The sequence below is a fragment of the Pteropus alecto genome, unplaced genomic scaffold, assembly GCF_000325575.1.
Source record: "Pteropus alecto unplaced genomic scaffold, ASM32557v1 scaffold134, whole genome shotgun sequence".
NCBI lineage: Eukaryota > Metazoa > Chordata > Mammalia > Chiroptera > Pteropodidae > Pteropus > Pteropus alecto.
Window position 1 is genome coordinate 4951782 of NW_006436283.1, and position 12360 is coordinate 4964141.

General features: G+C 56.6%; 1 protein-coding gene across 2 annotated transcripts in view; it reads right to left on the bottom strand.

The window, feature by feature from the left end:
* Positions 1-313: 313 nt before the first annotated feature.
* The window catches only part of SLC16A5 (solute carrier family 16 member 5), a 12759-nt gene continuing 712 nt past the window's right edge, over positions 314-12360 (bottom strand). For both annotated transcript variants that reach the window (XM_015589631.2, XM_025047205.1), the window contains exons 2-6: positions 11604-11788; positions 8714-8979; positions 6120-6263; positions 2830-3639; positions 314-1591 (exon numbers count right to left, since the gene is read on the bottom strand). In XM_015589631.2, the coding sequence (XP_015445117.1) occupies positions 1344-1591; positions 2830-3639; positions 6120-6263; positions 8714-8912 (1401 nt within the window). In that variant the 5' untranslated portion in view covers positions 8913-8979; positions 11604-11788 and the 3' untranslated portion in view covers positions 314-1343. The remainder of the gene's footprint in view (positions 1592-2829; positions 3640-6119; positions 6264-8713; positions 8980-11603; positions 11789-12360) is intronic.

The window sequence follows — 12360 nt, forward strand, 5'->3', positions numbered from 1 at the left end:
ATAAGGTTTTCTTGTTGGAGCCTGGTTGAGCCTGAATCAACAAACAAGGTCCTGGGCGTGAGCAGCCCGCCAAGCTGGACAAACTGAAGTGGGGGAGGAGGACTCACTCCAGGCCTGTTTTCCTGCTTCATTAATTCACAGGGTTTATAACCTGCTGCAGGAAACATTTTTGCGTGTAATTCAAAACTATTTTTCCATTCCCTTGGTTGGTACCCTGCTGAGACAAGCCTGAGCTGATGACAGCCAGCCCCCAGGTGATGACCTCAAGGAAGGGCACCAGCAAAGAGTGTGTATGGGTGGACGGGGGCGGGATTCTGGCCTCCAGGCTACAGGCACAGGAGAATGGGGAGCAGGGTTGGACTGGCAGCTGGCCGAGCCAGCTACTTGCCCCCGGGTTGAGACCTCTGACGGCAGGGAGAAGAGAATGGCAGGAGAAGGGAGTGAAAGGGCTTCTGTTGCAAAAGCAGCTCCGTTTCCACAGAGGTCCTTGGGCCCTGCCCAGCAATCCTTCTCCATTGTCAGATGTCTGGCTTCCCCCAACCCCAGCACTAATCTTCCGGGCCAAGACGCGGGGTGGGGCAGAGGAGGGAAGGAGACCCTGGAGTGGGCTCTGCTGAGTGTGCAGGGGGCCCTCAGACTTTACCGATACTAGGGCCCAAGTCAGGGGCTCCCCTCCAGTTCTCTGCACAGACACCAGGATGGGAACTCTACTCAACATTTAATCTGTCTGAACCCTAAACCCTGCATCCAGGCCAGCTCCTCGGTGTGGCCCTCCACTGCCGCAGGTCATGCTCTCTCAATGCCCTTCTTCCCAAAGTTCCAGTCAGCGTGAGGCCCAGCGATTTATGCTGGAGACGGCCCTAAGGGCAAGGGCTGGGTCACTGGGAAAAAGGAGGACAGGAGGGCCTCAGAATCTGGAACTGTCTGGAGGCTGGAGGACAGAGTCACAACAGAGGTATCCGGGCTGAACTTGAGGGGCCAGGGTGTTGAGTTGTTGCATCAACAGTGGCTGCCAGCTGAACCGAGCCGGCCATGACAGGGCTTGGACTTGCCCTCTTGGGCCCCAAGTACTCTGGTGCCCAAGGAAAAAAGTCGGGAGGACCTGCCCCTGGATTCTGCTCACTGAAAGCAACCCTGAGTCTTCGGAGGCCAGCCTCCAAGGTCCCAGCTCCTGGCTGAGTCCTGATATGCAGAGCCTGGCCGACCTTTGGTTCAAGCTCTCTGGGTAGCACTTCACCAAGCCTCCTGGGGAAGCAGCTAGACATCCCCCATTCCTGGGCCGAGGCAGTGGTTACTCACTACCCTCAGGGCTCAGGTGCCGGTCACACATGTGATCCTGGGGCTCAGACACTGGTCACGTACATGACTTCGGTGCACGGCTGCTTCTCAGATCTGGGGCCCTCCACAGTGAGGGCCCGCTCTAGAGCAGCCTCCGTGGCGGCTGCTTCCGCCTCAGCCTGCCTGCCCTGCTTCTCCTTCTTCTGCAGGGCACAGAAGCTGCCACCCATGAAGAGGCCGCCTGAGATGAGGAAGAAGCTGGACATGCAGAAAACATAGCTGTAGTTGTTGTTGGTGGTGTCCAGGACGAGCCCTGGAGGACAGAGAGCAAATGAGGCCACTGTCTGGAGCCACCAGCACTTCCCCTGCCACCACCCCCGCCACCCTCAGCTAAACTGTGCTCTCTGCGAGAGCCGGGCCTTTATTTCTGTCTCTGCTGTATCTCCAGTAGTAGGAATTGTGGCTGGCACCTAAGGGGTTGTGTACCAGACAGACCCTTAGCAGGCACAGTGTTCAAGAAAAGCAGGCAAGGAAACACTAAACCTGCTCTGGTTCAGCCAGGAAGAGTCTCAGGGCCAAAGAGCACGTAAGGGCATGCCTCTCTTACCCTTGGTGGCAGGGAGCCAAGGAGACAAGGGCCAGTGCAGTCTGGGGTATCTGCTCAGCCATGTCCTGGGCCTTTGGAGTCTGGATCTGTCTGGAGGCCGGAGGACCCATACCTCCTTCTGGAGAGTTCTCTCTCTTTGCTGGCTTGGAGAAGTCCCTTGGGAACTGGGACTGCCAACTCAGCAGCCAGGGGAAGAGTCCCCATGCTCTTGCTGTAATAACTGCCGCTACGTGTTGTCCATGGACTGCCCCCCAAGGGCTTCGCGAACCTTCCCTTTTGCTCTGAATGCCCAGCAAGCCCTCTCCCGTGCAGCTCTGCTTCCCTATCCGTACATTTCCCTCGTGACACAAGTCACCATCGTGACCACAAACCACCAGAAGGGAAGTCTCCGTAACCAGCCACATGTACCCAGTGACTGACACAGGTGAAACAATGGTTATGGCAGGTATTCTTTTCTGCATTTTGCAGATGATATTGCGGCTCAGAGAAGGCAAATGACTTGCCTGAGTCCCACAGGCAGGAAGTCAGACAACCAGGATGTTAATAATAGCAAGCCCGTGCATAGCACCTACTCTCTGCCAGCTTCTCTACTAAGCCCTTTACTGTATAACTTGTGATCCTCACAACAAGCCTACCAGGTAGATCCTATTATCATCCCCACTTTGCCGATAAGAAACAGAAGAATACAGAGAGGAAAAAGACAGACAGTAAGTCTGGTACACAAGCCCGTACTTTGAACTTTCCTATCCTGAGTTGCCAGCCGGGGAACAATCTATAGCCAGTCTCCTGGGGTGCTTGGGATAATCACAGATTCCAAGTTCCTACCCCTAGGACATAGGATGGGGCCCATATCTGTCCAGATTGTTCCCTTTGTCCTACCTCTGTACCCTGCCCGCCCAGCCCACACCCTGGCACACCTGGCCGCCCTCCCTCCCGGGCCTCACCAGCGAGTGGGGGGGAGACGAGGATGGAGATACTCTCCAGGACGGTACAGAGACCCAGGGCCCTGGAGAACTGATCCACGGACACGACGTCCATGAGGACCTGGAAGAGGAGGGCACCAATTCCGCTCATGGACACGCTGTACACCAGGCAGTAGCCCACCAGCACATGGAAGTCGGCCGACGCTGTGCACACCAGGTTGGTGAGCCCATTGAGCAGGATTGCCAGGCTGAACAGGTACTTGCGGTGGCCAGCAAAGTCCTGCCGGCCTGCCAGCAGCCCAGCCATGGGCCGAAGGAAGATGTTGCTAAAGCCGATGATGGAGATGAGCAGGGCCGCCCTGTGCTCGTCCACCCCATGACGCATGGCGTACGGCACCAAGAAGACATGTGGCAGCGGGAAACCCAGGATCATCCACATGACACCCAGCGTGAACACGCGATAGCCTGCATTGTGCCAGAAGATGTCAAAGCCCAGGTGGCGCTGGAGGGCCCAGCCACACGCTGCCAGGCAGCCGCGAGCGGGTGTCTTGGGAGGTGGAGGGGGTCTTTCTCTGGTTTCAGCAGCCGCACTGGTGGCCACGGGCCTCAGGATGGCCCCGCAGACACAGCAGTGGAGAAAAACCCCACCGAAGACGAAGAAGGTGCCCCTCCAGCCCAGGTTCTCCAGGAGGTAGCGGGCGAGCAGCGGCCAGAGCGTGATGCCCAGGGAGACGCCCACCGAGGCCAGTGCGTTGGCCAGCACCCGCCGGCGGATGAAGTAGAAGCTCAGCACGATGATGGTCGACTGGAAGCTAAAGCACATGCCCAGGCCTGTGGTCGGAGAGGGGAGAGCTGCTCGAGGGCGTTCCGGGGCCTCCCAGCAGTCTCAGCAGGGGCACGGGGTTGTGTCCCACGTCTGCCACCCGTCCCTTCTAGACTAGATCCACCTCCAGGTCCCCTGGGATTAAGGTGGACTCAGCCTGCTCCCTCCCTAGAAGCATCTCGCCCCTTGAGATCTGCCCTCTCAAGGCCGCCAGGGACGCACAGCCGTCCTCTTGGCACGGCACCTGGGTGATCTTTAAAAAACGAAATCAAATTAAGTCTCTCCCCTGCTTAACGCCTTCTAGAGACTTCCCATCACATCTAGGAAAAAAGCCAAAGTATTTCGCTATGCTTCAGAAGGCTTGGCACGGTCTGGCTCCTGGCCACCTCTTGGGCGGCATCTCAGGTCACTCTCCCTGTCACTCACTGGGATCCAGATGCATCAGCTTCTTTCTCTTCCTCTGGATGTCAAGCTGCTCCCTAGCTCGGGACCTGTGCACTTGCTGTTCCCTCTGCCTGGAGTATGCTTCGCCCGAACTTTCCTCTCCCGACTCAGCTCAGATGCTACCTCCCCACCCACTCTGTGCCTGTCCCCACACAGCTGAACATGCCAGAGAGAAAGCTCACAACCACCCACGACCACTGGTCTCAGGCAGGCCCCGGGTTACCCGTGATGCCACTATGGGTCCCTCGCCCATTTTCTCTGCCACCTCCTGGATGAACCCTGGGCCTTCATCCTCATCCTCACCTCCCCGCCCCCTCACTCCCAGCTGACTGCCTGCCTTTCCACCTGTCGTGATGGACTGTCCTTGCTCCCGGTCAAGGCCAACCCTCCACTCGAAGGCATATCCCTCCAGCGATTTCCTTCACCATTCGTTTTATACTCTTCTCTAGATCGTTCTCCTTCATTGTTATTTCTCCCATTAAAAACAAAATCCTCTCGATACGAGCAACTAATTGTCTATTATATTGCAATAAAGCTGGAAAAAACAGACAAACCCTTTCTTGACCCATGGTCTCTTCTGGGTCTCGGCCCATTTCTCTGCTCCCTTCCATCAAAATTTCTTGGGAGTATCGTTTATCTCAGCTGGCTCCAATTTCCCTCCTCCCGTTCTCTGTTGGACCTATTCCGGTCAGACTTTCACCCCCATCCCTGCTCCAGAATTGCTCTTACCAAGGTCACAAACTTGCACTTGCCAAATCCAACGTCTCCACTAGATCTGACCCGTCGTCGGCGGCTTCACAGAGTTGACCGTTCCCTCCCCATCTCGACCTTTCTTCACTCGCTTCCTTGAAAAACTCCACCCTTTTGGTTCTTCTGCCTCTCTCGTCACTTCTTCCTGCCTAGAGTACTCAACACTGGAGTGTCCTGGGGGCTTAGTCCTCCCTCGTTCCCCTAGTGACAGCAGGGTGACACCTCATCTCGAGACTGGAACGCCAGCCATCTCGTCAATGCTCCAGCGGCTTGCTCCAGCTCGTGGCCTGCTCCCCGAACTCCAGGCTGAACGCATCCACACCCGAGCTTCCCATCTTTCCTGCAAACCTGCTCCTCCCCCGTTAGCAGCAAATTCATTATTCTAGCGGCTCAGGGCAAAAAGTCTTAGTGTCCTTCTTGGCTCTTGGAACCTTGGGTCATCCCGAAGGCAAATTCATTATTCTAGCGGCTCAGGGCAAAAAGCCTTGGTGTCCTCCTTCTTGGCTCTTGGAACCTTGGGTCATCCCGAACGCTTCTCTGCACCTCGTGTGCATTCCTGAACGCGGCCACTTCTCGTCACCTCCGTCCTACTGCCTTGGTTTAAGGTACAACCACCTCATGCTTGGTTATGACCATGTCTCTACCTGTTCTCCCATCCCTGGCTTAGCCCCCTACGATGTATTCTCAATACCATAGCTGGATTGGCACTTTACAGATAGTGGTCAGATGATGATAATCACTCAGCTGCCTGAACCCATCAAATGGCTTCCCATCTCACTACACCTGAACCCCCATCCAGCCTCCACTCCACCCACTGACCCCTTGTGTGTGCCCCTCTACCCTGCTGGCCACCTCACTGCTCCTTGGCACAGGACCTTTACACTTGCTGTTGTCTCTGCCTGGAATGCTCTTCCCCAGAGAGCCTGGTGGCAGACGCCCCCACCTCCAGTCACCTTTTCGGCGAGGCCTTCTCTGACCGCCCAGTTAAAAACAGCAACCTCGTCCCATGACCCTACCTTACCTTTTGTGCTGGGTATTCTAGATATTCTACCTTTTTACTTGTTTAATCTCTGCCCATCACCACTCCGAGCCAGGACACAATCACATCAGCTGTCCTGTCTTCTCATGCACTTGTCAGGATCAGAAATAATCCTTCTCATTTATCTGTTCATTGTCTCTCTCCCTCACGTGCTCCCTCACGTAAGGAGCCCCATGAGCTTTGCCTGCCCGGTTCACTTGTGCCTGGCACTTTTTAGCAGGTGCTCAGTAATTCTTGAAATGGAATGACACTCACCTGAGATGAATCCTACTGCAAAGTACAGCTGGTTGAGGGTGTGGCAAAAGGAGCCAGCCACCATGCCCAGGCTGGCCAGCACCCCGCCCAGCATTGCTGTCACTCGGCAGCCAAAGCGTCCCACCAGGATGCTGCACAGGGGTCCTGTGGTGTAGAGGCAGGGGGGGCAGGGATGAGGAGCCAGCCAGCAGTGGCAGCTGACTGTCGAGCTCTGGACGGAAGGGAGTGTGAGGCTGGGAGGGGATTCTAGCAGGAACTAGCCAGGAGGCTCAAAGGGTATAAGCCCTAGAGCCTGCAGCCCTGGATTCTGATGCCTGCCCTGCCATGGACGAGCCGGGGAGCCCAAGCAAGACTGAGCCCCCTCTGTGCCTCAGTTTCCTCCCTGACAGAGTGAGGGATCAGACTGGGTGATGACTGACCAGCTGTGAGTGAGGTGCTGCCTTGTTCTGTTTGACCCAGACAAGGATCCCCAGAGGCCCTTTGCTGCACTGACCTGAGGTCACTTCCATACGGGTGAAACAAGATTGGCTTATGACCCAGGTGGATGCTTCTCTCTGGGGGTCGGCCTGAGAGGGTGGGGGTCTTGGGCATCTAAATCGTGGGGAGCATCTCCAGCCCCTGCTCTTACCCACAGCCCTCCCTCCATCCCGCCACCTGTCTAGAGTGGGAAGCTGGGGCCCTCGGCCGCTCTGCACCCCTTTGCACTGGTCTCTGGAAAAAACTGGGTGAGATACCCTCTTCCCTCCCCCATCGCCTCTAACCACCACCAGAGTCTCTCACTGGTGTGTGGCTCCTGGTGGAGAGGGGCCTGTTTTCTTCCATCCCGGCCTCGCCCTGAGTGGCTTTCTTACCGGCACAGACCCAGAGGAGTCAACACCTCGCAGGGCCCCATGCACTGAGCGCCCTGCCCCCCAAGTACATGTAATGGAACCGCTCCACAGTTACTCTGCCAAGCGCAGCCAAGGGGACAGGGAAGGTGTGTGTGTGCACGCAATTTGCGTGTGTGTGCTTAGAGCAGGGAGGGGAAGTGTGAGTGTGAGCCAGTATGAGTATGGGAGTGACGAAGGAAGTGAGCAGCCCGCCCTCAGAGATAATCAAGCAGAGGCAGCTGTAGAGGGAGAGGGGAAGCTACGGAGTGAACTTGACCACTGACCCACATATCTTCCCTACCCCCATACTTTGACCTGGAAAGGTGATATTGGCCCTGAGTCATGGAATTAGGAGTGGTGGCTGGGACAGGTGCCAGCTTAGCTGTGGTAGCTGAGGGTGCTGGGGTGCAGTGCTGGGAGACAGAGCTTTTCTTTGGCTGGGGTGTTGTTTCTGCCCTGAACTCATTCTGCAACCTTGAGCAGGCCTTATACTGTGTATTTGTTCGTTTTCCTCATCTCTAAAGTGTGTGTGTGTGTGTGTGTGTGTGTGCGCGCGCGCGCATGCGCTCACTTAGGATCAATGATACTTTCAAGTTTAAAATTCTACCATAGTCTGAATGAGCACAGGCTACAGGTGTGTGTGTATGTGAGAAAGACAGAGGGGACAGACAGGAGTCCCAAGCCGATTGAGACGTTACATTAAGGAGCCTGTTAGGGGATGGCGAATCTAAAGCTGGCTGCGGACTGGGGAACCCCACTGGATGCCCAACTCCCAGCCCCTGGCCCAGACCACTCTCTAGTTGGAACCATCTGAGATCCCCGCTTCTGCCTCGACCTTGTGGCAAAAAGGTCATGGGGTCTGGGACAAGACTGGCCTTTCCCTTTGCTGTGAGCCGACACCTCGAGTGGCAGGTTCAAGGTTCATCACAGAAGGTCGGCACCTATCCCAGTCTGACCTCCCTCCTAATTTGAGGGAAGGACCTGGAATAACTAGCAGACTGCCGCTGCCGGGTGTGGGGAATGGGAGAAAGTCGGCAGGGATATGGGCTCAGCTAAGGCCAACAAACCTCCATGCAGCAGACCAGGCCCCCATGGAGGCCACTGTCTGGAGAGCTCCTGGGAAGCTTCTGGCCTTTCCCTATTGTTGGGGTCAGAGTGAGGTGGTCACATTTCTGCAGGAGCCAACCAGGAAATGGGAGGAGCTGCCTTCTCTCTATTTATTTCCCCAGCCCTTGCAACTCGCCGCCCCCCCCACTTCCTGGTGAGAGATGGGGCTCTTGCCCTGCCCCCAACTTGCTCCTGGTGTCTTCCTTGAGCCCCCTTTCGTGTGGGAGGTGAAAGGATGCTGGGCTTTACTCCCATTTGAGGTTCAGAGTGATCGTCCGGCTGGACCCGAAGCCGCTCCTTTTCCAGTCTGTGCTGTGTGCCATGCCTACAGTCTGGATCCATCCTTCAGCAGCCACTGAGAGGACTGAGTTTGCATCTCAGGTGCCTCTAGGCTTTTACCTCTTTGCAGCCCAGCCCAGCCCAGCCCAGCCCAGCCTACCTAGATTCCTACCAGCAGGGCGGGCCGTGCTGAAACCAGGGGAAATCTTAAGAATTCACCCAGAAAGGCAAAGCCTATGGCCTCCACAAGAGGGACCCAGGGGGCCATGGAGGTTGTGGCTTCCTCCCCACCCCAGGCTCTTCCTTATCCCTCCCTGGGCCCCTCTTCGGGCTGCTTACCACCTGCGTGGAGCATGGCCGTCAGGATGGAGGGGATCCAGGAGGTCTCGCTGTTGCTGGCCTGGAACTCATGCTGCAGGTCAGTGAAGAAGATGCCGATGCACGTGGGGAAGCCCAGGGTGAGGCCCTGTGTCACCACAGTGGCCAGCAGGACCACCCAGGCCCAGCTGCCCTCTGCACGCTCCAGGGCCTGGGGCATCCTCTGCTAGGAACGCTGTGGCCAGAGCCTCAGGCCTCACCGCCACTGCTACCACTGCCTGGGCTGCCTGGGGAGGGGACAGAATAGTACTGCCAGCCCTCCACCGGCTCACCTGCCGCCTTTCCTGGGCGGCTGAAAGCCTCCCTTCCTCTTGCCCCAGCACCCAGTCTCGGAGGAGCACTACCCGCTGGGAGGTGGCCAGAGGCCCACATGTTGGCCTTGGCATCTCTTTTCACCCACTTCTCAGAGCTAGCCTGACAGGAGCGACAGTGGTGAGCAATCGGTGGAACAGGCAGGTGAGTGGAATGCTTTCTGGTCTAACATCACTTGGTAAACAGTAGATAGGACTTCCCGGCCCAGCCTCGGGTCCCACACGCAGCCAGCGCTCAGCCATTGCTTATAGAATGGAGCAGGTCTCTAGAGCCAGTGCAGTCCCACTGTCCCCACAGGCACACTCGGATACATTTTCAAACATTCACAACTAGGCTTCTGGCACACAGACTTTCGAAGTGCTACATTAACAGTGAAGTTCACTGTCAGTATAGCTGTGAAGGCCAAGGTAAGCAAGCCAGTGCTGGGTGCAGCCAAGGAGTGTACACAGAACAACTTAACAAAGGCAGCAAACAAGCAGCTTTCAAGGAGAAGGCAGAGGTCTTATCTGGAAGCCCTCAAATCACCCTAAAACACTCCTTTTACAAGGAGTCATGGCCAAGAGTCAATTTCGACAATCATGCAGAAGAATAATGATCTAGTATCTGCAAGGGCTTCTCTGAGTACACCCACCACACACATACAAAACACACATGCATACAGAGGTACACACAAATACGTACACGCTCACAGATATATACACAGCCACCCATGGACACATACCAAGACACACGCACACACACATATACATACGCAAATACACACTTCCATAAACACATACAGGCAAGCCCAGAGACATACAAACATGCACGCAGACAAACGCATGCTACACAGACATCTTTGGCTAAGTCCTGTCTCAGTTCCTTGCCACCACCAGGCCATTCTCCCTTGTCAAAGAAATTGCCATAACCAGGTCTCGAAGCCCCAAGGCACTCTCCCCAAATGCAGAGCCCCTTTCCAGACCCCTCCATCCTGGCTCTCCCCAGTGCCCTCAGACCTCACCGGCACTCGGGGCTCCAGGCTCAGCAGGCAGAGGGAGCAGCCTTTGCCCCAGTGAAGCCAAGGGTCCCATGAGCTACTGTTCCCACGGCCTCCCTCCTTTTAGCCCCAGGTCCAGGGATGATCCATGGAGACTCAGGAAGCTCTCAGAAATATGAAACCCCTTCTTCCTGCCAAGCCCAGCAATCCACACCTTTCCCCCAGGTCCAGGAGCTTTAAAACAGCACCTAAGCTGGATCCACCCTAAAATGTCTCCTTCACACGCTCTAATCTCTTCTTGGGGCACAGTCCTGCCAAGGGAAGCGATTCATTCATCCCAGCCTCAGGAATGTGTGTATGTGTGTGTGTGTGTGTGTGTGTGTGTGTGTGTGTGTGTGTGTGTGTGTGACCTTGAGCCCCATGGGTGGGGCAGGAGCACCTCTTGCCCTCCTGGCTCCTGCTTGTGACACTGCCCCTAGAGAGCCCCTCAACCCCGATCCCCTTGGCCTAGCTCCAGGCTCCGGCAAACCTTAGATATGGCTCCTCCAGCAAACTGGCTCTTGCCCCTTCCAGGATTTCTGTTCCCTCAGCAAATGGAAAGGCCACCAATGTCACCTGATCCTCTCTACGGTGACCTGAATGTCAAGTCTCCACACCCTTCTCCATAGCTCGCCCCTCCTCCCTAATACATCCCAGCCCCTCAACCTTCAAGGACTTGCCACTTTCCCTTCTTCCTCCCAGAAGGGCCACCTGCCTTCCTCTGCTGCCCTCACTTCCTCCTGCTCTTCTCTCCACTGTGGCCCCACCCCTGGCACTCCCAAGCTCTGGGAACCTGAAGGTTCCCAGCAGAATGCTGTCACCAAACCAGAGGCAGCGGGGAGGAGAGATTGGAGAAGAGCCACAAAGGGGGGGCCTTAGAGCTGGACCCCAGCCCAGTCCCCACCCCCGGGTCTGGTCCCTTCTTGTTCCTTCTTGTCCTGCCTCTCCACTGAGAGGTCTCTTTAGTGTCCTTCTCAGCAGCGACTTCTCTGGGCAGCCCCTTTGGGGACTATGTCCAGGACTCTGCACCCACTTTCCCTCCTAAAACTTCCAGTGGGCCTGGCTCTTCATGGCTCCTCCTCTCTCCAGCTTCCTGGGACAAACTGAGCCCAGGAAGCCCTGAGCACTTGTCCTCTCCTGCCCGCTGCCTCCCCTGCACACTCTGCCTTCCATGAGAGCCCCCCAAACCCCCCGCCCATACTCCCAGCAACTCCCAGGTCACACATGGAGCCTTTATGTCCAGTTGGTCCTCCAGCCCAGTCACCGAATAAGCTGTCCCTCCCGCCCCTGCCCCCTATACAGGAACTCAGCCAGAGAGAAGTCTAATGGGTCCTTCAAGATTCAGCCCTAGAAGCACGCACAGGAAGCTACCTTGACCCCAACCCCAGGCTGGGCTAGGCCCCCTTCCCGTTTTTCTTTCCTTAATAGTGTTTTCCACTCCCTTTGACAGTATAAGCAAGGACCTGTTTATACACCCCCACCCAGCCTCTGGCAGAGCACAGCAGATAATTTAATGTGACCCACCTGTGTTCCCCAGAAAGCAGGCAAGCCCAGGACCAAGGGTGACCCAGCCTCCCGGCAGGCGAGTCCATTCCAGAAGACTCAAGCAGAGCAGAGAAGAGATGGGGCTGGGGGTTCCTGCTTCGCCTCTGCCTCGGGGGTAAAGTGGTCTTTCCTTCGTACTGGGAACCATGAGTCATGATCACTGCCTGGTGCATGGTTGGGGCAAGGAGGGAGAGGGGACTGGAGACACCTTGCTCTCGCTGCCTGTCCACAGGAGCTGCCGACAATGCCAAGGTGACATTTCTCATCCTCCCACCATCCCATAGCCCCTGGTCTGTTTTCAGGGCTTCCCATCTGATGACGGAGGCCTCACTGGGCCCTCGGAATCCTTTCCCTGCCCCTCCGAGCTTGCGGGTCTGGTTAAAAGGGTGAGCGGATGCTCTCGTGCCGGGGTTTGGGGTTACCGGGCTGGTGTGTAGAGTGGAGGGGCCCCTTCTCTCTCTTCCTCTCCCCTGCTCTCTTTCCATGGTGGGAGAATCAGTGAGTGAAAAAGGAGAAACCACGAGCCCGAGAATGGCGAAAGGTCGGAGCCACAGGCAGACCCTCGCCGGACTCCCTGCCAGGCAGGAACCCGGCCTGGACCCCAGGACACAGGACAGGCAGCAGTAGGGCTCCCTCTAGTCTAGGCAGGAGAGCTGCAAGAGTCGACTTGAGCTTGGGGCTGACAAACCCTCAAATCCCTGCACCTGGCGGGGCCACCGGAAGCAAGGAGGCATTC